At 42.3% G+C, this 24,925-nt stretch overlaps 1 protein-coding gene across 4 annotated transcripts in view; it reads right to left on the reverse strand.

The window, feature by feature from the left end:
* The window catches only part of slc8a1b (solute carrier family 8 member 1b), a 152,871-nt gene that overhangs the window by 14,993 nt on the left and 112,953 nt on the right, over positions 1-24,925 (reverse strand). For 3 of the 4 annotated variants that reach the window (XM_086181500.1, XM_086181501.1, XM_086181498.1), the window contains 3 exons: positions 23,855-23,964; positions 14,695-14,843; positions 9,472-9,571 (listed from right to left, as the gene is read on the reverse strand). In XM_086181500.1, coding sequence (XP_086037626.1) covers positions 9,472-9,571; positions 14,695-14,843; positions 23,855-23,964 — 359 coding nt within the window. Of the gene's footprint in view, positions 1-9,471; positions 9,572-14,694; positions 14,844-23,854; positions 23,965-24,299; positions 24,407-24,925 lie in introns of all 4 variants that reach the window. The other variant, XM_086181502.1, reaches the window with a different exon arrangement.

Raw genomic sequence — 24,925 nt, forward strand, 5'->3', positions numbered from 1 at the left:
GTGAAGGGCGAGTGAACAGGCGCTGATTTGGGATGGAGTGAGAAAGCGTTGTGGTCGGAGCAAAGGGGACTCGCAAGAATCAGTCACACTGCTGCCTGTTTACACAACAACAAATGCACACACAAAAACACACACTGTGTCCCAACAAGTTCCTGTGTAGAAACCCAGAGCTGTTCAGACCTCTAAAACCATGCCCCCAGATTGCTTTCCATTATGGAGAAAGAGGGAGAGACTGGTCAATTCATGTCATATAACCAGACTCACGCACGCACGCACGCACGCACGCACGCACGCACGCACGCACGCACGCACGCACGCACGCACGCACGCACACACACAAGAAGAAGAGAAGACACAGAGGACACACTTTGAAAGAGAGCAGACTCAGGAATGCTTGGTATGTATAACATAAAAAGATGCCCTCACACAACGATGCATGCTCAGACTCTGAGGCGAGAGCATCACACCAAATGCACTATGGGAAACATCACATGGTAGACAGCCAAGGAGAAAGACAGACATCATCTTCAAATGCAGCCCCAGATTTTTGCTTCTCATTAGTCATTTTTTTGACACTGACAACTACATTTGAGTCTCAGACATAAAATGCTTGAATGCAGGTCTTTGAGAGCCAGCAGGTCCTTTAAACCTTCCTTCATTTTTCTGAGGAGGTGTCGATAATCTTCAAGGTTTCTTCTGTCCTGTTAAAAATACTCTTCCCACTCTGAATCTGTGAATTTTAATTTTGCAGTTTCTTGATGCTCTTATGTTCCTTGGCCAAATGAAGGTAGCCTCAACTAACAAACATGGTCTTTAACTGTGTTGTGACAGCTGTGTGTTTGTGTGCGCGCACATCTGTCTGTCAGAACTCATGCTGACATGCTCATGTTTATATTCATGTTCCACTAGTCCTGCCAGCTTGTCTCTCTCTCTTGCTCACACACACACACACACACACACACACACACACACACACACACACACACACACCAGCAACCCCAGAGAGCTTCAAACAAACAGTTGACAGACACATTAGACTGCTTTCTTATAGTCAACGACTCCTCCCTTCATCGTGATACGTTGCTGCTGCTGCAAGTTATGCATTCATGTGAACTTGGTAAAAGCAAATTAGCTATGAAATCGGTGCGGATCGGTTCTGTGTATTCCACATGGTCATCATGCTCTGCAAGGGTCTGGATCCTGGGTTTCACTCGGTTCTGGGTCAGAGCCTTTTGGGTTCAGGCAGGCCGACATTTGCAGACCAGGTAATTTCTGTACTGTGAACACTGTATTTGAGTGACACAAGGACACGGTCGCTGAAAACAAACAAACAACAACAACCATTTGGAGGGTATCGATTTGAGGAAGTTTTGAAATCAAACTAACATTAGCTGCTGACTGTCTCGATAGCAGGATATGGATCTGCCTTTCCCAATCGCTGCTCTGGTGCACTGAAACCAAAAACAGAACAAGCTGTGATAGTTGTGCCAATTTCAAGAAACCCGAAGCTTTACTTGCCTTATAAAAGCTGAACGCTGCCACTCTGCAAAACCACACTGACAAAAAAAAATCATAACCAAGCCCAATCTTGGAGTTGGTATGGAAAAATAAATGTCTGTAACAACTCTAACATTTATCTGGTCTATTTGTGCCCTGTCAGAAGCTCTGTATGAGCAGTTGTCACACTCCGTCCATCATGGAATGAACCAGTCACTCGTCTTTTGACAAGCAAATCACTCGGTCAGTCTATAAATCAATTAGATCATCAGGGACCGAGTGAGTCAATAATTCAATGTCCTTCAGTGTATGAAAGAGACAAATTACAGCTGACAGACAGGTGGTGACGTGAACTGCAGCACAATGAGAGTTGCTGTAACACATGTTCATTTGACGGAGACTTCTGTCCAAAGCCGTGGACACCCAAGGTGAATCTAGATGTGGTGGTTGAACAGAAAAGCTGGCATTTTCAGTTGTTTTTTCCCCCCCAGCTCTCAAGTATTTGTCTAGTTGTTGCTGCTACAATTTTCCCACACTGTCAGACATCTTCTAATCACAAATCCATACAGGACAAACGTGATTCTGCGGGGGGTGTCCGAGCCAGTCATTAGCGCTTTCAATTGCTCTCCCAAACTTTGATTCAAGTCTGAAATAATTAATTCAACTGGCATGTTCATCGACTGGCTTTACCCTCACCAGCGACAGACGCGCTCTGCAGATGATGCACGTCTTGAATCTTTGGGGTTTAGCAGTGAATATTAAGAGTCTATATATTTCCAACCAATCACTCATGATAGAAAATAGCAGTGAGCACTTACGATCACTTAAAGACCTCCACATCTCCGCTCCACCTCCACAAGTGTTTTCACTTATTTGCCTGATTAGATCTTGTCAGAGGACTGTGTGGGCATGTAAAGACTGTGCTGTCCGACTCTGATTAATTTCCTCTCTTCTGCTGAAGTGAGAGAGCTTGCACTGTTATCATTCACACTCAGGGTCAGAGTGGGAATAAAATTCAGGCATTGGCATTTTTTTTTTCAATCTTCCCACAGAATTTTAAACAAGAAAACACTCAAAGCCAACAGCACAATAATTACAAATAAATTCACCAGTATGTTCACAACACAGGATTGACAGAGTAGCATATCGACAGACCGCAATACTCCCACCTAGAGAGTTATGGTCACCTCAAATATGAACATATATATAAACACATAGAAAAACCTGTGCTGGTGGTTGACTTGTGCCCCGCTAGGTGGGCGAGCCCATCTGCAAGTGCCAGATTGTCAGACCGAGCCTGATGACATTTGTTCATGCAACATAGCGCCGGAACCTCCTTCTCTGGGCGGGCCATTTTGTAGCTCTTTAGCTCCGTGCAACACGAAACCAGGTTGAAGTGCAACTGAGCAAGATTCTGAGCCCCTAACTGGTTGATGATGCAGGCTCGATGTTTCTAGTGTTTCAGTTGAAGCTACAGTCTGAACTAGCTTTCATTTTGGGGATGTCCAGGACAAACACTACACCAGGGGTTTTGTTTGCTCCATCAGCCTCATTCACACTATGACATGAACAGGAAAACATTGATTTAAAACGTCTGACATTTACCTTCCAACAGAACTACCATATATATATATTTCATTAATGTATTAATTAGTATTAATATCAACAAGAAATCCTCCAGTGAGCATTACAGTGGTCATTGTACCTAGCAGGTAATTCCTCTGTAAACTTACAGTGTTTAACCATGAACCCCTACATTTCCTACACTTTCCCTTGGTAGGGGACACACACACACACACGCAAACACACACACACACACACACACACACACACACACATAGAAGGTGATGGACAACGTTGTGTAAACTCTGTAATTAGAGGGCAGTGAACTGTGGACTATTTGCACATCAATCTTTTCTCTCACTTTCTTCATGCTTTCTCTCGCTCTGTCTTAATACACCCCTCCCCCGTCTCGATTTTCCTTTACATTGATTTTTTTCCCCTCCATCTTTTCCATTTCTTTCTGCCTGTTCCTTTACACCTCTTCAACAGGAATATGTTCCTAAGAAATGTTGTTCTGCATGTGACATTTCTGGGCACGAATAATCAAAAATCTATGAGACATTAGATCCAGTGACAGGAAGCAGCTTGAGATGTACAGAAATAATTTTTTTCAGTGTCATTCATGTGTTGATGGCGGTAGGAGAAGCAGACAGGAACCAAAGAGCTGGGAACTTGAAAGCCCAGGAGACCCACTGGAAACAGGATGCTGATTTGATTCCAGAGCCAAATAGAAAGTGTTAACTATTCCACCTGGAAGGGTTGAAAAGCAAATGCACTTTTTGTTTTAGTCTCCATGATATCACAACCTCAGATACAGACTAGCTTTAAAAATGTCTGCAGAATGTTGTGATAAATGCAGCCTTTAATAGAGATGAAGAGAGGCTGTGTTTGTGTTAAAAGCACATGGCCTGCGTAGGAAGGCTCTATGTTTGATATTTGCAAGACACATTCTGTGACTTATATATACTTGTGTTTTCTAGCAGTGATGTTCAAGGAGAAAAATTGTGTTTACTGCTGACTTTGTTTGACACTGACATGTATGGAGATGTATTATTTGTTCTTTGTTCTCTCTCTCTGTCATTGCTCTTGTCTATAATTTTTCTTTCCTTTTGTTTTGTCTGGTGAGCTCATGTGGGCGGGGAATCTTTTGGTACATGGCACTCATGAATGGACAGCCTAAATGTCTGACAAGTGAGTCTGAGCAGGCAAAGACAGACAGAAATCAACAAAAACTGGACAAATCCCACAAAGAGAGACAGGTGAGGACACTGATGAACTGATGGGACACAGGTGAAGACAGAAAGAGCAGGAGGTAAAGAAAAAAAACACAAACAGAAGAGATACATTTCAAAATAAAGCAAGAAATACACTGACACTACAAATGCTGACCAAATTCATTTCAAAACTTTCAAGCCATAAAGTTTAAAAAAATAGAAGAGTCCACAATGATATCAAAAGAAGAGTGTGTTTCATCTTTTGTCAGTGTTTTGTTCAGTGCAGGAACACTCGCCATACATGTTGGGGGAAGGCTGCATCTCTGCTCATCTCTGCTGGGATAATGGGACACCTTATCTCTGTTTACCTGTCTTCTGTCTCCGTCTCCCTCCTCATGAGACTTCGATATCATCACGCTCTATATAACACACCTGTGAGTGTGTGTGTGAAAGGTGTGTCATCATACGAGGCCAGACCATGTTCACGGGACCATTAAAAACCATAAACACACACACAGACACACGCACACATGAAATCACATCGCTTCATTTTGCAGACAGACCTTATCTGGTGCAATATGCATCACTTAACTGCACACGCACAAACATACACACACACACACACACACACACACACACACACACACACGAGGAGGCACATAACATGTTGTAAAATAAGTGCTAATTCAGTCTATTTACTCAAGTAAAACTGAAAAAGTACATGCTCTCAAATGTACTTATGAAGTACAAGACTACGTTTTTTTTCTACTCCGCCTGTGGTGCTACTCTTCCTTTCCTGACACGCCACCAACATCATGTTTGATGTGTGTTAAAATGTTGGGATTAAAAGACAAAAAGGTGTCAGAAAAATAAGTCCTAAATGTCAGTAAAGGGACCTGAAAAATCTACCCTTATAAAATATTTGTACAGCGTTACTTCCCATCTATGGGCGTGGTCAAGCACGCCTACAGTCCATATGATGGTCTCTCTTGTCACGTAAGGAAATGAGAGCAACTTCAGCAGCTCTTTAGCGACATGCAGTTTTAAGACTTTTCAATCAAGATTCGCTTCTACCCAGCTGTTTGCCTAATTATGAGGCTCGTCACACACCGAACCGATGAACACACATAAACTCTCTCTGTCTCCCAAAAGTCCCCTGAAATTTCCAAACACAGTTGGCTAAATGCAGGTTTCTTGCTTTGAAGTGAATGTTATTTCATGTGCATGTCCACAGTGCTAATTTGGTGTTCGCTGTGGCTTAATTCCTGGCAGGTTTGTCTTTTCATGGCTAAAATCTTACCGGGTTTAACTGATCCACTGATAAGCAACGACAGATTTGTGGGCGTCCAAACACTGAGGTCTTGATCTGACATTTCCAACAGAGAGAAAAGGATGAGATTCTTAATGTCTTAGGTCAAGATGAAGCAACCGAGGCTCTTTTAGAGTGATTATAATCTTGATTTCAATCTAAACCTCTAAGAGGAGATAAAGAGAGGGAGGCAGGACGACAGAGAAAGAGAGAGAGAGAGAGAGAGAGAGATGAGATTAGGGAAAGCTAGTTTATCAGTGCATATTAAATCCGCCATTGTATCAGTGGCAGCCGCTCTGGATTCACTCAAAACCTTGAACCAGCTGTGTGTGTGTGTCTGTGTGTGTGTGTGGGTATGTGACAATGAGCCACCAAGTAACAGCATGTCTCAATTTGGGCTTATCATAAAGGTGTGTATGTGTCTCTGTGTGTTTTCATTATGAGTGTTCAGTTTATTTTGTGTTTGAAAGCACAGCACCAGATCCCACAGGACGGTCTGAGATTATTGCAGTGGATGTTTTGTATTATTTCTCAAACATGAAGCCATTTTGGGCACCTCAGGCACACACCTATACACCTTTATCTGACAGGGCATTAACCCTCTTGAGTTAAGCACGAGTGTTACTACCATTCTTGAAGGTTTGCGGCATTCATCACACACAAACACATCTGTAATCTTTAAATAAGACAAAGGAAAATCACACTGTTCTTGCAAAAAACTGGAACAGTGTGTTCTCAGGCATTTCAGTGAGCTTTTCAGGTGTTGGACAAGTTTTCACACACATTTACTAAATTAACTGAGCCAAAAGAAGAATCACTCCAGGCAAGAGCCAGACAATACTGGTAATGATCACAGATGAGATTTCTTCTCTGCTCCCTGCTGCTCCAACCAAACACCGACCTGCACACACTGCCTTTGTTATTGTGTCCAATTTACGGAGTACATATTAATATGACACACATCTATTTTTCAGTGTTTTGGCAGTAATTTACTGTATCAACCACTGCTTTCTTTTCATGCTCTTGCTCTCTTTCATTTGCTCTCTTTTCCTTATCAAATCCTCTCTTCATCCTTCCCCTTCTGTTCTCATTCTCCAAACAAAGGAGCAGTTTGTTGACGTGTTTCCAGTTGTTTCACAGCTGTCAGGCAAATCAGCTGCCAGTTTAGCTGCTTCAGAATTGGGGAACCAGGAAAAAAACCTGTTAGGTGTGTTTGTGAATCTTATTCAGCTTGGATATGTTTAGAGAGAAAGGTATGCTGCTCAGTCTGTTTTGCCTTTTTCAGAAAAGAGAAAACGCACAAAATGGTGGAGTGAAACCCCGAAACCACGGATGCAACAACATAGCCAACCTTTGTCATATTCTCCAGATCTCATGCAACATTTCCAGTACCTTTGGTAATTCCTTCAAACTTCTCTTCATTTTTTTGCGGATAGACGCAGATTTTCCTCTACCGTTGCAGCCCCAGCCATGTGTAACGTTGCCTACGGCGCCATCTTCAGGCTGCAATGCATATCTACTTGAATTGATCCAAACCAGCTGATGGACACACACAACACTGCTCTCCCTGCCTTTGATGTTCGTGGGCACATGGAACGACAGGGGGGTCCAAGAACTGAGACACACCACCAAGCACTGCAGTGGCAATCATAAAGTGGTCCTGAAGTCATTCATGAATTTTTATTACTGAGACATTACCTGATTGCCATGACGTGTCTGTTTTTGGATTGGGATTATGGTGATCCTGGTTCAATCGCCGCCAGAGACCGCGTTGAAGTGTCCTTGAGCAAGACACTGAACCTCTAATTGCTCCGATAATGTCATCAGCGTGTGAATGTGCTAGCCAAGTTGGCACCTCGCTTAGACCTGTCTGCCAACATTGTGTGAATGGATGAATGGGGAGAATGAGAATGGGTTATTTTTTCAGCAGAGTCGAGAAGCACTGTACAAATGCAGTCTTTCAGGTGGGTCTAACGTAGAGCCAATGAGTCAGAATGTACCTCTGGATCTCTTCTATTATTCTAAACAACATAGGCCAGTTTCCTGTCATGGGCCAAAAACTGCTGATACTTTCATATGGTTGCACCTGAGTAAATTCACAAACAGAGAGTGGCAGCAAGCTACCTGTAGAGGTGTGTGGTGCTGGGGAGTGTGTGCCGGGGGGGGGGGGGGGGGGGTAGATTATATGATAGGTATCAGGGTGGGTAGCAAAGGACAAGAAATATTCTGATGAAGGGAAAAAGACAAATGTGACAAAGAATGAAAGGGAAGAGCGTTTGAAAGATGAAGAAACCCTGGAATAATTGATTGCAATGTAATGAAGCTGTGTGTGTGTGTGTGTGTGTGTGTGTGTCCGTGCGACTGCGACAACAAAAGCTTGTTTATTAGCACTCACTGCCTTCATGCTGCCCTCTCCTTTGAGCAGGAAAACACACATAGCACTCTGTCAGCCTCGACAAGCTAATCCTAGATAAGAGAGTGAAGACAGGCCTTTCCATTAATGGCATCAGCTCGCCAACAAAGGCTGGTTAACCAAAGTATACACACATACACACAAACCCACACACAGTTATTTGAAGGCATATAGTTATTTGGGGCTGACCAGAAAATAAAGCTCTAATAAAAAAACCAAAAAACAACACAGTGTCAGAGAAAGCAGCAGCAGCAGCACATTTTGTTTTTGTCCAATTATTTTTCCATTATCTCCAAATATTGATTACCAGCCCTGTCTTTAAAGAAGTAACACCCCACAAACAAATCCAACCATTTCAGGTTCTCTATAAGTTTGACTGCAGAGAACAATAATAATAATCAGTCTGCAACTTTGCTCTGTTTGGGTTGTATATTGACTTCTTGTCATACTCCTGTCCTTCATGCAGCAGCAGCAGCAGCAGCAGCAGCAGCAGCAGCAGGTAAGAACAAAGTCAGTTATAGTTTTGCCTTGCAGCTGAAAACTGGAAGTGAACAGCTGCCTCCTGCTGCAGCATCCTTGAAGAGAAGAGGTCAGCCAGGGGTCACCTGCAGCACCGTCTGGTGTTTGGGACTCAACTGAGACCCAAACCGGCCTCCTTGCCACTAGATGGCATCTACCTCATAAACATCAATAAGTCATGGCATTCATTACCCACTTGTTGGATTTTCAATCTGAGGAAAGTACTTTTTATCACTGATTGAAAGGTGAGTTTTGAAGTAAAAGCACCACAGCAGTAGACAACAAAATGTTTTTTTTCTCCCACTGGCGAGCTGCAGTAAAGTACTGTTGCCTCCAGAGGGAAGTAACCACTAACAACCAATGAACTGTGAAGATTTTTGCAATGACAGAAAAAATAAAGCATTTTTCCATTTCTCCAACCTTGTTTTGCTATTTTTACTGTCTCTGTACTAACCTTGGCTTGTTGCCTCTATTCTCTCTCTCTTTCTGTTCTTTTACTTCTCCTTCTTCACTGTGCATTTTCAATTTCATGTTAACATTTTTCATTGGGATATAACATCTATCCATAGAGCAATGTGAAACTTGTGCACACAAGGCCGGGACATATTCCTGTATTAAAAGCCATAAACACACACTCGCACACACACCTCGCTTCATTTTCCACACAGACGGCCATTATCTGGTGTTTTTATTTATTTAACCTTTATTTTACCAGGTAGTCACTTGAGATCAGGTGATCTCTTTTTCGAGCGAGACCTGGCCAGGTGTAATCTGCATCACTGAACTTGCACACACATACAAACACACACACGTTCAACATGAGGATTTTAATATGTTCAGGTTACGAGAACAGAAGAAAACCACGAGATGATGCAGCTGTTCATACAAATACACACACACACACACACACACACACACACACACACACACACACTCATGTCCACCGTGGTTCTTACCTGCGCTCACAGTGATGGCCTCTATGAACTGGTCTCTCCAGCTGTTGGTTCCTACCAGCAGAGCCAGATTGGTTTTCTTTATCAGCTTGTCCACTGTGTTCTGTTGAAGGACAGAAGATGACAATGAGGATTTGATAGAACCAACCAGCCTCCTCTTCACGAGTGGTCGGAAACGTAGACTAACTCACCATCACAACACAACTACAATCACGGTACTTTGCCCATCACAATACAGCATTACGGCAATACTCATGCCGGTGTATCCTGATATATCCCAGGAGGAAGTATCACAATATGTTGTTGCACCAATATTTTCCCACCTTTACTGTTGCTGTTGAGTGTTAACCCAAAAGAACCTGATCCATCAAATAACTGACATAATTCCAACTTCTTAAACTGCAGTGTTACTGAGATGTACTGACAATTGAAATAAATGTGCAACAAGGTGAAAGCCAACATTTAATTTAATAAAAATCCTCATTTTCCAGAACAAGACATTGACTAAATGTTCAGGCTGAAGTCCAGTCGCTTGACAGGAGAAAAGATGGGAGTATTCCAATCAATTTACTGATGACATCTTGATATTGGAAAATACTAAAATACCCCATAAGCCCTTCTCCAGTCAGAAATGTGTTTTCTTCTTGTTTGTGAGAGTTAGTAAGGGAAAATCCGATTTTGAGAGGCAGTTCCACGAGCATGATTTGTGACGTCACAAATATTTTTGAGGTGATTCTGATCCAAACGTCAACCTACAAAAGTAAAACCTGGAACTTGCAATCCTCCAGGTCACAGACAGTGAGAATGGATGGTGTGGGAGCTATTGTGGGTCGAGCAGTTAAACATTTGTGTATTCATGTAATGTGGATGAGGGAGAGGAGTAGGGGGCGTTATTTAAATCCACCAATTATGAGTTATTTTTTCCTGCAGTATTTGTGCGGATGGGGAGGAGATCTTAAACATACAATTTTTTCTGGCTGGAAAAATCTACTTATTCCTCACTTCCATGGATTCAATCAGTCTCCCCAATTGTGCACAGAGCATACAAGAGATACTTCAGTGCATTATAAGTTGAAAATTGATTCCAGGAAGAGTTGAAATGTCTTAACTGTCAGAAGGAAGTTACATTCGCTCTGGCTCTTTATTCCCTGCAAAAAGAGCAGCATGACTTCAAAAATGACACCGTTTCCTCCCGCTGGTGCTTTAATAATTTTATTTCTAGGAATTACATAACGCTGCCCACTGTTTCCTGCATATGAATGCGGTGGTCACAGCATAATTATCTTTTTCCTGCATGCAATTATGTGCCTACGAAATAAAGGCTTGGTTTAGTAAGCTGTGGTCATGTTCTTACGCTGTAAAAATAGCAAACAACGAAGGCAAAAGTAACAGCATTAGGGAGAATCAGAGAGATGAAATTACAAAAACCTGGTACAGTACCATTAAAGACTCGACACTCAATAGGATGAGTACAGCTGCTGGGGTGTGTGCGCGCGCGTGTGTGTGCGGCAGGAGTGAGGTAGGATTTACACCCCTCAGATTCATTCAACACAATTAGCATCCCAGTTTCCTTCTGAAGTAGATGAAGTCGAGAGAAAGGGGATGTACGCGCAATCCCACAGCTCGGCTAATTGGTTTGTGATATGTGTGTATGTGTGTGTGTGTGTGTGTGTGTGTGTGTGTGTGTGTGTGTGTGCGTGTGAGACTTTTAAAGTATTATATCAATCTGCCAAAGATTTTTCTGAAGAAATTAATGAAAAAATAATATTAGTCCTTTGAAATGAAAGGGGGTTTGGAGGCCATGATGAAACTAAAATGGAGGAACAATGAAAGATTGAAGGTTAAGTCATCCATAGTATGGATGGCTACGCATGTAATTATTCTTTTAAGGTTTTACGGTAGTTTTCCTGTGATAAAAAGATCATTTGTCTTCTTACGTTGAGACAAGCAATTATTACAGAGACAAAAGGTCATTTCCTCTCACTGTTTATAATGATCATAGATCAGGTGGCCGGAGAAGCCATGAGGTCACCAGTGGGACGGGCTGGTCATCTCAGTACAAAACCAAAAAAAGGACTCAGAGGAGAGGATTCATAATAACGACGCAGCCAGATTTTTTAAAACTCTTTGTAGAGTTGCAGTTGCACTTCACCTAGAATTAATGTCCACCATTATGCATGCACGCACTTGCCAAACTGCACTGCACACACACTTTGTTCAGCGCCACTATCATGCCGTGGCACAGGGCACAGGGTTGCTGTGCTTGCAATCACAATGAAAGACGACCAGCTCTCTGTCACAGAAGTGAAGGCAGCACACTGAGGAGCACTGGGATGAAACGATGAAAAAATGAAACGTAGCACCTGAACAAGATGATTAGCAAGATATCTTTATCCTAACAGCGACAGAGCGAACAGGAACGCTCTTTGTGATTCATTTATTTGACTGATTGATTGCTGACTCATTCATAACTACAAATCTTGAAGAGTCAACAAGCCCCGCCCCTCAGATACGAGTTCATTGATAACTGATTGGAAGCCCTGGAATGGCCAGAGAGATAGAGAGAGGAAAAAACTGGGGATATTACTGCGGCCACACATACAACCTGGGCCCTCAATTTAACAGTCCATGGACCCAAAATACAACTTGCTACAAAATATAAAATAACTTAACTTAGGGAACTAATTATATCTTTGGCCTTTTAACTCAGTGTTATCACAGTGAGGGGGTAAAGGGCTCTGTTGCTACCCTTGTGATAGAATTCTGCATGTTTCAGTCCAAAAAGAGGTGGAGAGAAGCTCTGAGAGTGGAGGATGGTGGGTGCAGATGGATGGAGGATGCGGTTCACCAGGAGGCCTGTGGTACTGCACCAGCCTGACTCTGGAGCTCTTCAGTTGGGCAGACGAGGCAAAAGGATGCGCTGAGTGTTTGGGTGGAGCTCCACTAGGCCATCTACGATTGTGTGTTTTTGATACAGTAACCAAATGTGTAACCAAATGTGTGAGAGAGAAAAATAAACCCAAAATGAGTTAGTGAATTCAATATACCAATTCAATTTTATGTTTGAAAATTGCTTTAAATGTGCCTTTTTCTCAGCTTTTTGTCTGAAATGAAGGGTTTTTAATAACACCAACCCTCATTCAAGTGCTGATTAAAACAAAGAATGGATGCACTTAGAAGGAAACAAGTTTTTGAAACTGAATATGAAGGCTTTGATCTTCCTTATGATACATTCAAATTTTTCATAATCGCAGCGCTGAAGCCGGGTTTATCACAGAGTTGTGAAAATGTTTAACAACCCTGACGGTGGCTGCCTTTGCTGGCAGATTAAAAACTGAAGTGAGGGAATAAGTTACATCTCATGGCCTTCAAATATTCTTCTCTCTCTGTATACCCATTACTCAGCTCATCCATTCAAAGTATTTCACTTAGAGCTCACTGTGAAAATCAATGACAAACATGAGGTAAAACATAGAAGTCTTATATGTCTAGATGTTGTTGCCATAGAAACAAAACTTCTCTCATCATAAAAGTGCTTTCTCCCAGCGCCCTGCCTGCCCTGTTTTTCTATCAGAGACACACAAGCGTCGCCAAAGAGTAAATGCGTAGCTCTACTTGCTGCAGTAACCATATCAGAGCAGGCGATCTGGTTTTATAGCAGCCAAAGATGAGAGGTTGACCAACTGTCTCATCTCTCTCTCTCTGTCTCTGCTTCACACAGCAGCTGCTGCAGGCTGAGTTAGTTATTTACTGCTCAGTTATGAATCAGCCCTGACAGTCATGACAGGGATCTGGAAGGCCGACATCAGGTGTGATCCACAGAACAGGACACACACACACACACACACACACACACACACACACACACACACACACACACACACACACACACACACACACACTTCTGAGCTCTTCGCAACTGCCCCTTGAAAATGGAAAAGATGCTCTTTTGTTTTCTGAAGCTGAAGAGCTACATTAACCCTTTAGTAGGTGGAAATGAAGTTGTTAGGGCAAGGTAACGCATGATCTCAAGATAATGGTCTTAGTTGAAAAATAAATGAAATAGCATGAGCACTCAGGGCTTCTGTCATATTCAGTTTTTACGATTCTGAAACAGAGACCGTGTTGATGTTTCGGTCGCAATGTTCCGCGTCACAAAACACTTTTTGTTCTTTACTGTTACACCCCTGTTGAGTTTTATGGTTCCACTACTGCCAAACGTTGTTTAAATCTACCCAAATTAATTTTAATTCTGGTATCTTGGGCTGACTGTTTCGCTCAAAAAATATAACACTTTATCACATCCTGACTATTGTTATACCCTTTTCACCGGAATTAGCAAATCTTATCTTTTGAAAACATTTAGCAAGAGCTGCCTTTGTTACTTCCTTTCTTTTTATTGAATCACTGTTCTTATTGTTTGAATCAAGTCAAGATTTAAAAGGAAACTTCTAACTTCTGAGTGAACTTTCAACTTCCCTGCAACTTCCCCTTTCTCGCCTTCACTCTTTTTACTTTCAGTCCACTTCAACTCTGTTATGTCAGATAAGCTCACTCTGTTGTACTCCACTAATCTTCCAATGGACAGTACTTCAGATAACTATAGGATCCCCACACACACACACACACACACACAAAAATGTAGAAAGCTACTTGACAAAGTATAGCATCCTGTGAAGTGGCAAGCTTTTACTGTGTGTTATTAGTGTACTGGAAGAGTGAGTGTATAGGTGGAGTGGCAGCACAGATACACACACACACGCACACACACACACACACACACACACACACACACACACACACACACACACACACACACACACACACACACTCAAACACAAAATGTAACATGCATGGTAATTACATCTACACTTGTACTGTGAGTCTGCGTGGGAGAAGTACCGCACAATTAGTTCCTGAATGTACTGTGAAAGTTTGAGAGGACGTGAGAAGAAATTGTGAGGGAGGAGGTTTTTGTGTTGTGCAGATGTGCATATTTTTGTCTTTTGACGCATCTGTAACAATTAAAGTTCTGCAATCAAAACCAGTCAGTTGTGGGTTGTCCTCGGTGTGCAATTTTACCCAATGTCCTGGAGTATTTTTTTGCACAGTGACTGATGTGAATAGACAGATCTTGTAGTGCGTTTTTCATTCCCAGACACACAGAACGGAATGCCAGGGAGTAACTTCCATCGAAGGAGGTTAACGTTCAATCAGCGGTTTTACCTTGAACTCATATGATTCCTCTATGATGACCTCCAGTTTGACGTGGTCTCCCAGCATGGGACGGCCCATCTCAGCAATCCGCCTCTCTTCTTCGTCCTTCCCTGTTAGCGCCTCTTCTTCCTCCACCTCCTCCTCTTTATTTTGCTCCTCTGAAAACGAGATGTAAATTGTCAGGTTTTAGTCATTCAGTTGCATTATAGCACCCTTGTTGGGCTTGCAGCGTTTCCAGCTACAAGGAGGTAACTGAGAGGATGTGCTACCATGAATAAAAACCCAGAGTAGAAACAGAATTTAGGTGACAATTCAACACAACAGATACAAGGCTGAACTGAAACCCTGCTGGGAAAAGAGTCAGTCTGTTGTTATGGGTCCAACAGTGGGAAGATAATAGAATTTAATTTGCATCCAGAGCAACCTTTTCCATTTTAAAAAAAATCCTGTAGAAAAGCCCAAAGCTCTGAATTTGTTAAAACAAACAGAACCTGAAAATTAGCGTTTAAGATGTCAGTAAAGTAGTAATTTATGGCTAGTGGGAGGGCATCAGTCCGAGAGGTCATTCTTGGTCACACTCATGGACACAGTCTTGTCTGAAAACACTGTTCTAAGCGATGACGTGACCCATGATGTAGCTCTTGTAGCAGCAATTAAACAGAATAGATAGCAAACACTGCAACCCAAACTATCTTAAAAAAAAAAAATCAAAAAAAAAAAAGATCCACATGTTTTGTTTCCCTTTGTGCTGAGACTTGTGGGCAGGAAAGATAGAACACACATCTCTGTCGAGCCAGGCTGTCCCTCCAGTCAAGCCTGGTCAATAGAGATGTGTCTCACATCTTTCAGCAGCTTCTCATACAGCAAACAAAACATTCACAAAGAAAAGTTTGGAATTTTCATGAACATATATATATATATATATATATATATATATATATATATATATATATGTATCCAGCCACACTTTCCAGCCTCCCAAGAAGCATATCTTTTTGTTTGCAGTTTGAATTTTTTTCCCCCTGTTTGATTGCACAAGAAAATACAAATCAACAACCAAGTTGAGTCAGTTGCCATGACTGTCACAAATACTGAGCTGTTAATCACCAGGTTTGTGCTGAACCCACCATGTCAGCTGGATCCAGTAACAGCCTGAACAGATTGATCAGAATCAGCTGGAACCAAACGTAGTGGTCTAGAATACTTGTTTGTCAGCAGCTACCAATCCTGGACTGGGCTTCAGAAGTGAAGAATCATTCCCTCCTCTTACATGCGTGTTGGTGTTTAATGAATCTTGGTTTCATCTTGGTCCAGCAGCTACCATAACATTACTGACCGCTAACATACTTCCATTTCCCCCAGTTTGTCTCATTATCCCTGTTTCCCCGGGTCTTGTACGAACCCCCTCCATGTCCCTCTCCTTTTCTAGATTCCCTCTTTTCTTCATGCTGTGTGTCTGTAATTGAGATTCACCAGAGAAGCTGAACTCACTGACGGGATCAAAGAGAGCGAGCGAGATCGGCAGTGATCACATTTTCCATGGGGGAGTGGTTATCCATGCCGCTGCGTTTCATTATTGCATTGCAGTGCATTGTGGGTCTGCACCAGCTCAATGGTCATTTGCTCGCCTCAGTTGAATTACAGTGTGGAGCTTATAACACTCCTTCTCTCACTCTCTCTCTCTCTCTCACACACACACACACACAAAAGCATGCAGGCGATTTCTGACAGGAACACTTCTGTCAAAGTTTATTCCATCATAAAGGAGCAGCAGCTTCCTTTTTGACAGCGTGATAATGTGTTTGTAAGCAGAACGCAGGAAAGCAGAATGCACAGAGAAGCAACAACAAGCCTGAACAACAGAACCTGATCCCAAAATGACCAGTGCAGCCCCACTGTTCGAGAGCAGCGACGTCAACTTACATTGTATTGATTTGCAGCCGTTGTAGCTGCTGTACTAATAATGTGTGTTCAAGAGCCGACTAATTTCATACAGTTAGTTATATCACAGTCATGTCTGAGTTCTGACAGCGTGCAACTGCTTATGGCTGGTTTAAAACGAAACCCACCTGTTCTCGCACTCATTTGAATGAGTATAGTGTGTTTTAGCTGCAGGGGCTGGAGCCGCAGCTGCACGTCCCAGAAATGTTGAACCAGAGTCAACTCTCCGAGCCCCGCAGCCTGACATCACAAAGCACTGGCCAATCACGTAAACCAGAGATCAGACCAGAAGACGCTCACGTGAGTCACGTAAAGTGTTGAGCAATCACATGCCAGTGAAAGAAAAGGTCAAGGGTCAGGAATATTCTTCCTTATGTCTGTTATTTATGTAGGCTGGTGAACTGCTTTTAGGTGAGTTTTATCAACACGTTGTGAATTTGGGGGTTTACATCTCATGCAGTCCATCACATACTTCAGTATGACTGCCAGGTTCGATGTGAAACCAAATGTTATTAAAATAAACCTTTTTACAACGGACAGTGACGGCCATGATAGGAAAACTTGAATCCATTGAAACTAAAACAAAACAATACTGATATGATCACCTTTTCTGCTAATATGACGAACTTGTTAGCAACTTATTGCTAGCTCATTAACTTATTTGGTCATCGAACATACAGAGCAACATTAATCTTCACGTGGACTTGCGTTTCTGGCCAATATTCACTGTATTTGATTAATCCAAGTCTGTATTTTGTCCATCACTATCACCAGTCCTCCGTTGTTCGTGGTTGTTCTCTTCCTTTACCATCAAGACCCATGGAGCTCCTTTAACACTTGCAGACAATTAAATGTAGGGAAGCATTTGTAATGTGGTTTTCGAGGTTAGGAAGTGTGTTTCTCTGTGTCAGTGTGATATACAGGTCAGTTATAGCTGACAGGAGGTATGTACAAGGTGTGTGTGGGGGGCTTTCTCACCCTGTCAAGCTTTGATAGACTCCCCACTTCTACAGATGTGATGAAAGATGAAAGGCAGAGGAGAGGAAGAAAAGAGGAGAAAAATCAGTGGAAAGAGGAAAAGAAGTGACAAAGAAGGTAGGTATGAGAGGAAAAGAGAGGGTTTTTTTACAGACTGTCGCGTTTGATGGATTCAGGTTCCATTGGAAGAGGTTAAACGAGGAGGAGGAGGGAGGTATATTTACAACCTGTCAACACGTGAAGACTAGAGGAGGAGCAGAGGGCAGGAAGCCTCCACACTGTCGAGATGGAAGGAGAAAGAAGACAGGGTGGAGACAGGAGAAGACGCTGTCTTTGACAGGATTTAACAGTACAGCGGGCAAGGAGGAGGAGGAAGGGAGGGGAAGGGAGGAAGGGGCTGTTACTGTCACACTTTAGGAGGGTCCCATAGGGAAGGACAGAATAAGAGCGGAGTAGGAGAAGGAGGACAAGTAGCACTTCTAAAACTAGATGGGATTTTGACAGGAGAGGAGATGGACGATGGGGAGAATGATGGAACGAGAGTGAATAAAAGGAGGAAGGTGAGGTGGTGCTGTAGATGCAATGATGTCATAGCAGACAGAGGTCACTGATATTTGCCCTCCCCCATTTGGTGCGTGTCTCTGTGTCATTTGCTGAAAATCCCACAATGCAGTGCACAATATAACCACTGTGGGTCTGATGCCCCAAAAGAGTCTTAAAACCACTATGACTGTCACTGGTGAGTGGCTACAAAACAGGAACTACTGGAGTCCTGGGTGAGACTCCATCTTCTGTACCATCATCTGCTTGTCTGTTTATTAGCATGCAACTCTTTAATAAGCTCAACTAATAAAACCACATTAAATTCAAATTATCATTGCTTTACGTTTATGTGACTGACTTTATTGTGCGCATAACAACAGAGGGTTTAAGGAGTTTGGATTTGTGTAAAAAGTAGCTCTGTGCGATGGGTTTACAGCAGCCGCAACAGCAGTCTACATGAGCTGTGACTCATGAGAACATCAGCGAAGTTTGGTAAGCTTCTTTTTTTTCTACCCCAACATGGACTCTATTTTTCTAACGTTTTTTTAGTCCAGGTGATTGATGGAAATAAGCATGTTTGAAATCACTCCAATATGGAGCAAGGTACCAGTTCAAGCTACCTGTAAAGTTTGAAGAAATACGAACACCTGCTCAAAAACAAATTGAGTCTGCAGTAGTTCCCACCACAGGAAGTGTCTGCAGGACCAGGATTTGTCATCATGCCCCCCCCCCCCCCCACACACACACACACACACAAAGTGAGGCCATATACAACACATTGCAGCAGCTGATAAACATGAAGAGACCAAAATGAACACAATGCAGTGCCACACACTCTCATGATAAGTGTCACGCCCCCAATTAATTTCTGTTGTTTTGGCACATGCACATCCTTAATTAGGGCCAGGGTTGATTATTATATTATGTTCTATTACATAACATAGCACGACACACACGTGTGTCCACAGATACTCTCACACACAAAGAGGACAGAGGACTCCATGGGAAGGATGAGAGGGGAGGACACTGCTGTCAGACAAAATTTGTCACATATAGATATATATACGTGTGAGTGTGTGTGCATGTATGCACTCACATGTTGCAGTCTATTTTTTTTACTCTGAGTGTATGCTTTGTGTGTCTATACACGTTTGAGGCTGTGTGTGTGTGTGTGTGTGTGTGTGTGTGTGTGTGTGTGTGTGTGTGTGTGTGTGTTTTAGGACGTGGGGTCATCACCCTCTGCAGGGCATGTGTGTTTTCAGCTGTTTTCCCTCTAAGCACTGTTCCTTCCTCACGCTGCACTTTCTCCCATCCGGATGACTGACGGAGGTTTACAGGCTGCAGTGAACCCTCCTCTGCCTCTCGCTGTCCTGAGGCCTCTCACGGGCGAATAAAAAACCTGCAATATCACAGGGTCGTCTGGAAACTTCTCCAGCCCCAAAAACATCCAAGTTGTTGTTTTTTTTTTCCCCCCACCACGAGATGATTTAGTGTCTGTCGTCACCTGCAAATAATGCATTTTGAGTTCCACCTGTTCACACAAACCAGGTACAGGTTCACACCTGCTCTCTGGAGCTTGTTGAAAACAATCTATGACATGGAGGAAAACAGTACCACAAACAGAGAAGGAGGGTCATGGAAAAGTACATTTCCTCAGCTGTTCATTCTCATGTTAGCGAACGTTCAGGCTATACAAGTCTGTATGTGAAGAGGCAGATTTTGAGGGGTGAAGTTAAATAGGATACAAAGTATTCTGATGCTTTGAGCCACCCAGGGGGCTACTCTCTGATTCCAGGGTTAGCGACACTTTACTGAAAAAGTGCATTTGGCCTCAAGTGATGATAAATATGTTGAGCTCATTTATTCCCTCCTGTATTACCTCTTTGTGACTCCAGAATGAAGAATTAGCCAGCCGTATATATTTTGCTTGAAGCTATCTTGTTAACTGCAGTGCCAGACTTGAACAGTTTGTTTTTAGCTGAAATAAAAGTGTTTGTATATTACTGAGCATACGTGGGTTTTAAATTTAAGTGGATTCAGTCGACAAAGATAACTTAGAAATCGTTTTGTTGTTAGCCATCAGTAACCATTAGCTTCCAGCTAAATATACGTGGCTGGCTCCTTCTGCCATCTGAGGTAACAGAGAGGCAATGCAGGAAGGTGAAAGTTTCTCAGTGAGCCCGAAACACATATCTGTGAGAACTTGAAATTCACAAAACATTTTTGTGTGAGGTATCACTAAAATGAAACGACCCCCCCCCCCCCCCCAAAAATACCAAAAACATTGAAGCTTATGCTTGCTAAGTAGGTTAGATTTTGGAATTTATCAGATGTCACTCTGACTACATCACCGTCTCTTCGAGAGCCTCCTAGTTCCTAAAAATGCTAAGTGGGTCACCTTCAAAAGGATGCTAGCTGACAGCTTCAGTGCCCTGCTTGACAATTCTTCTCCACTGATCATATCTCTTTTCACAAAATCACATTAGGAAACACAGATTGGTGGAAGTTTTGTTATCAGATTGAGAAATGGAGAGAAAATGTAATTACCTTTTATCTGTACACAAATACACTCAGATGCATGTGTACATAAGGCTAAGTTTGTTTACATGCAGAGAGATGCACACATCATAGGCTGAAGCCATAAAGATCGGTGCAGGGCTCATCTAGCACAGAGAAAACACCACGCTAGCTCATAAAACACATACATTAAATACACTAAAGCACTGCAGCCAATGAGCGCTGTGTGAGTGCGCGTGCATGTGTATGTCTGTCTGTCTCCGTTTGTCCCGGAGGTGTGCTTGATCTCCTGGCTGTGATTATGTGATATCCATCCCTCGTCTTTGATCCTCTCATCACTATAAACAGCCCTGATGCCTGGTAAACACACACTAGCATTAACACACTGATAGCACTAGTGTGTATGTGTGTGTGTGTGTGTGTGGGGGGCGTGTGCGCGCATGTGTGTGTAAAAGAGAGCTAGCGATAGAGCTACTTCAATGAGTGTACCCTGCAGTGCTAAGGCAAGTATAAGGGCATAAAATCCCCTTCAGACAACCACACTTTGCTGGGCTGAAACTCACGGCCTGTTTCCTCCTCATATGAATAAGTATTTGGTTTCTGATTCATAAAACACCGAGCAATTTACTTATCAGGTGGTTTGTGGATGTGTGCATGAAAAGCAATACATCATAAGAGGAACATGATTTTACAACTGTTACTTCATCCTGATGGAATAAGAGGGAGATGAGCTATTGAGATGAGCTAACATAGACAGATAAGCTACAGTATGTGTGACTGAAGACACCTAAAAACTGAAGGGAAGCATGTTTTCACTCCTGCAGTGTTGCTGTCTATAAGAGCTTATGTTGCTCTGCCTCATCTTTGGTCCTCCACCAAGTTAACCAAGAGATTGCTTTCCCGAATTGGACACCAAAACCATTATTAATACTTAGTGCGATACAACTTTACGGTGCTGAAGCACAGGGCCTAGAACCGGCATGGTACAGATCATCAACTAGGAATAGGCCTTAACTCCTGCCCATACACACACAGCAAAACCTACATTCCTAGATATATAATAATATTAGATAATACATCAAAATTACAGTGATTTTAAAATAAATGAATGATCAATTCTGAGATACTGCAATTAGATCATGTGCTTATGTGATTTGGGGAACTGAATCCCATTTTCTTTGGTGCTGTACAAAATATGATGACCAATATATGATGAGAGATGCCTCAACAAAACATCAAGACCCTGACATTACGATGAACTAAGGATGGAAGGGTAGTTTCATTTGGATTTATTTAGGTTTTACTCATGTTGTTTCTGAAGCCTGGAGGAAAAGGCGAAAGCATGGCTAGCAGGCTCATCAGTGGGTTCTACCATTCTCTATTAAATTTGATGATGAAAGATGTTAACATGAATGAATAAGTGGTGTCTTACAAGCCCATGTGTGCTGGGCAAGAACTTGTATGCATTAAAATGAGTGAAATTCAATAAAATAATAATCTCCTCATCACTTTAATAATAATAATAATCATGATGATTGCCATCATCTCTCTTAGGAAGGAAAGCTTCGGTGTGTCCCGCACGAGACAGCAGAAAAGCCCATCTTATCTTTGTCACTTGCCATTCACGTCCCAGTTCTAGCCACCATGAATCACGCCCTCTTGGGTTTTTATCTCTACAAGTCTTTCTGTGCCAACAATCCACATTGTAGCTTTATGAGGACACTTTAAAAATGTCAGTGAAGAAAGCAGTGACATTTTCAAACACACCTCAGAGCATGAAAAGCTCTTGGCTGGATGAGGGGAAGCCAGGGAAAAGAAAGGATGGAGGAAGAGGACAGGTGTGATTCCCACTGAATTTTATAGAAGATCTCTGAAGAGAAGCAAAGGAGGAAAAGGTAGGTCAACCTGCAGGTACAGGAGGGAGCAGCAGAATGGTTCCCGTGTGTTTCAAACCTGAATCCCAAATCAACAGGCCTGTTAGACGATGAGTCGTTCGGGAGCAGCTCGGCTCTGTTTTCTCACTTCACAAACTGATTGTCTTTTATTTCTTGTCAATAATGAAGGCGTCTTTTTCCTTGCTGACCAGAAAAAAGGCTCTTGTCTGTTATGCTGAGTCTTGAACACAATAAATCCAGTTTCAAAGAGAAAATATCTCACTTTGTCTGTCTTGTCCTCTCACCATGATATTGGCTCCTATCGTTGCACTTCATTTTTCTCTTGTTGAAGTTGAGATTGAGGTTTTTGTTTCACTTTGATTGCAAATCCAATCCAAACTCATTATACAGCTCAGTAATTACTTAATTATGTTGTTTATTTCAACTGGTATAAAATAAACAGCTTTGTGATGTATGATCAGAATGTTTGAGACATAATATTAATAAAACTGCTCATTCCTTTGCATCCTGCAAGCAACTTTTTTCAAAAAGAATTATGTACTAAGTTGCTTTCTCTTCGCTTGATTCTAAAACAATTGCACATGCTAGCAAGACCAAGATCTTTACTTACAAAGGACACATTTTCCCTAAAGACTCTCTGCCAGCAAGTTTTTCTTATGGAATGACTTCAAAATATGTGGCTTGTGTTGTTTATCATCAACCAAGTAGTTTTGTAGCCTAAAACAAACCAAATAATAAGTTATTAAAAAAGCAGAATTAACAGCTGTGGTTCAAGGCCAGTGTCCTAAGAGAAAGCTCTGAGCATCAACTATCCATCGTGAACTGTGCATGTTGGTTTGCCAATCGATATTTGCTGTTAGATGGGGGCTTTCTGCCAGAAAGGCTATCTGCTGGAATACCTCCGGGGCAAACTTCTCCCTTGTGCTATCTTTACGACCCCAAGCAGTGGGGCTTATGGGAAATGCATTATGCAATCACTTTTTGTCCGTGGGCTTCTTCCATCAATGCAAATTAAAGTTTACTTTGTGCAATATATTGTAATGGAATATGGGACATCGAAAGCGCCTTGAATACTGTCTACATTATCAATCATACTGCTCTGTCGTGCAGAAATCTGAATATCTATTAGCTATTATTGATTATAGGAAGAAAAGCCACACAGTTAGCGAATGTCAAACTCTACTGATTATTCTGTGAATCCACGTAGTGTTGCATTAAGAGCTTAAGTGTTTAGTGGCCTGTTGATTCGGGACCTGTTGAAACCTGATTGAGTCGCTGCTGTAAAGGTTTCACACCTGTCCGTTCTGTCCCGTTGCGTCTCCATTCAGGGCTTTGAAGTAGAACGTAGAAGGAGGACTGCTTATTATACTCCTCCCGGTCTAAGATCCTAACGGTTATGGTCTTCCTGTATGGGACAAACACGTACACAAACACATACACACACACATAGAGGGAGGTGGTAAATGCATGCATGGTAAACAAACAACATGGTATATGTATGTACACAAATAAAACAACACACACTCGCGAACACGCACAGCGGAGAAGTGGATGTGATGCACCGCCTGCTGCATGTTCAATGGCATGAGGAGAAAGAGGAGAAGGCACACAGTGAGAGGAAAGAACAGTGAAATGATCCTCATCTCCTCTTGTGTGCCTCCTGTGTTAGGGAACATGCAGCTTCTACGGTGTGGTGGACACTCTGGGGTCAAAGTTCATGAGATTCACCCCTGTCCTGACCTTTGGTGTCGTTGCCCTCCACCAGGCGAGGTTCTCCGATCTCTATGTAGAAGGTTTTGTTCTTCTCGTACTCCTCGTCGTCAATTATTTTCACGTTGATGGTTTTACTGAGGAGGAGGAGGAGGAAGGGGGGAAGGAAAAGAGGAGGGAAGAAGAGAAGGAAGAAAAGTGAGGAAAGTACAGACTGGAAACTAGAAAATCCAAGAAGAAATAAGAGAATAGGAGTGTTTGGATTTCCCTGGAGCATCTACAGGCACAGAGTTCCAGTACCATGAGGACACATTCCTGTTTATTTAATGCTTTAGGCTCTTGAACATGATGCATGTTTTTATATGTGATTATGATCGTTATAATCTAACAAATTAATCACTCTGCAAGCCTGCAGTCCTGATCTTCCTACTCCAGTTATCAGCTTGAACAAAAAAATATTACAATATCGCTTGGATGTTAAAAGCCGTATGAAGTCTGGCAGCAGATGCAGGCATCAGTGACGCTGCTAGTCATTCTGGCAGGTGAACAATCATGAATTATAATGATTTATTTGTCTTGTATATTAGCAGCCCTTGCAGTTTCAGTTCGAGCAGTTTTGAATCCAAAGGTTTGCCTTGACTTGATTACATAGCCTC

This window comes from Aulostomus chinensis, chromosome 16 (genome assembly GCF_037954235.1).
Source record: "Aulostomus chinensis isolate RoL2024-O1b breed Wild chromosome 16, RoL_Achi_v1.0, whole genome shotgun sequence".
NCBI lineage: Eukaryota > Metazoa > Chordata > Actinopteri > Syngnathiformes > Aulostomidae > Aulostomus > Aulostomus chinensis.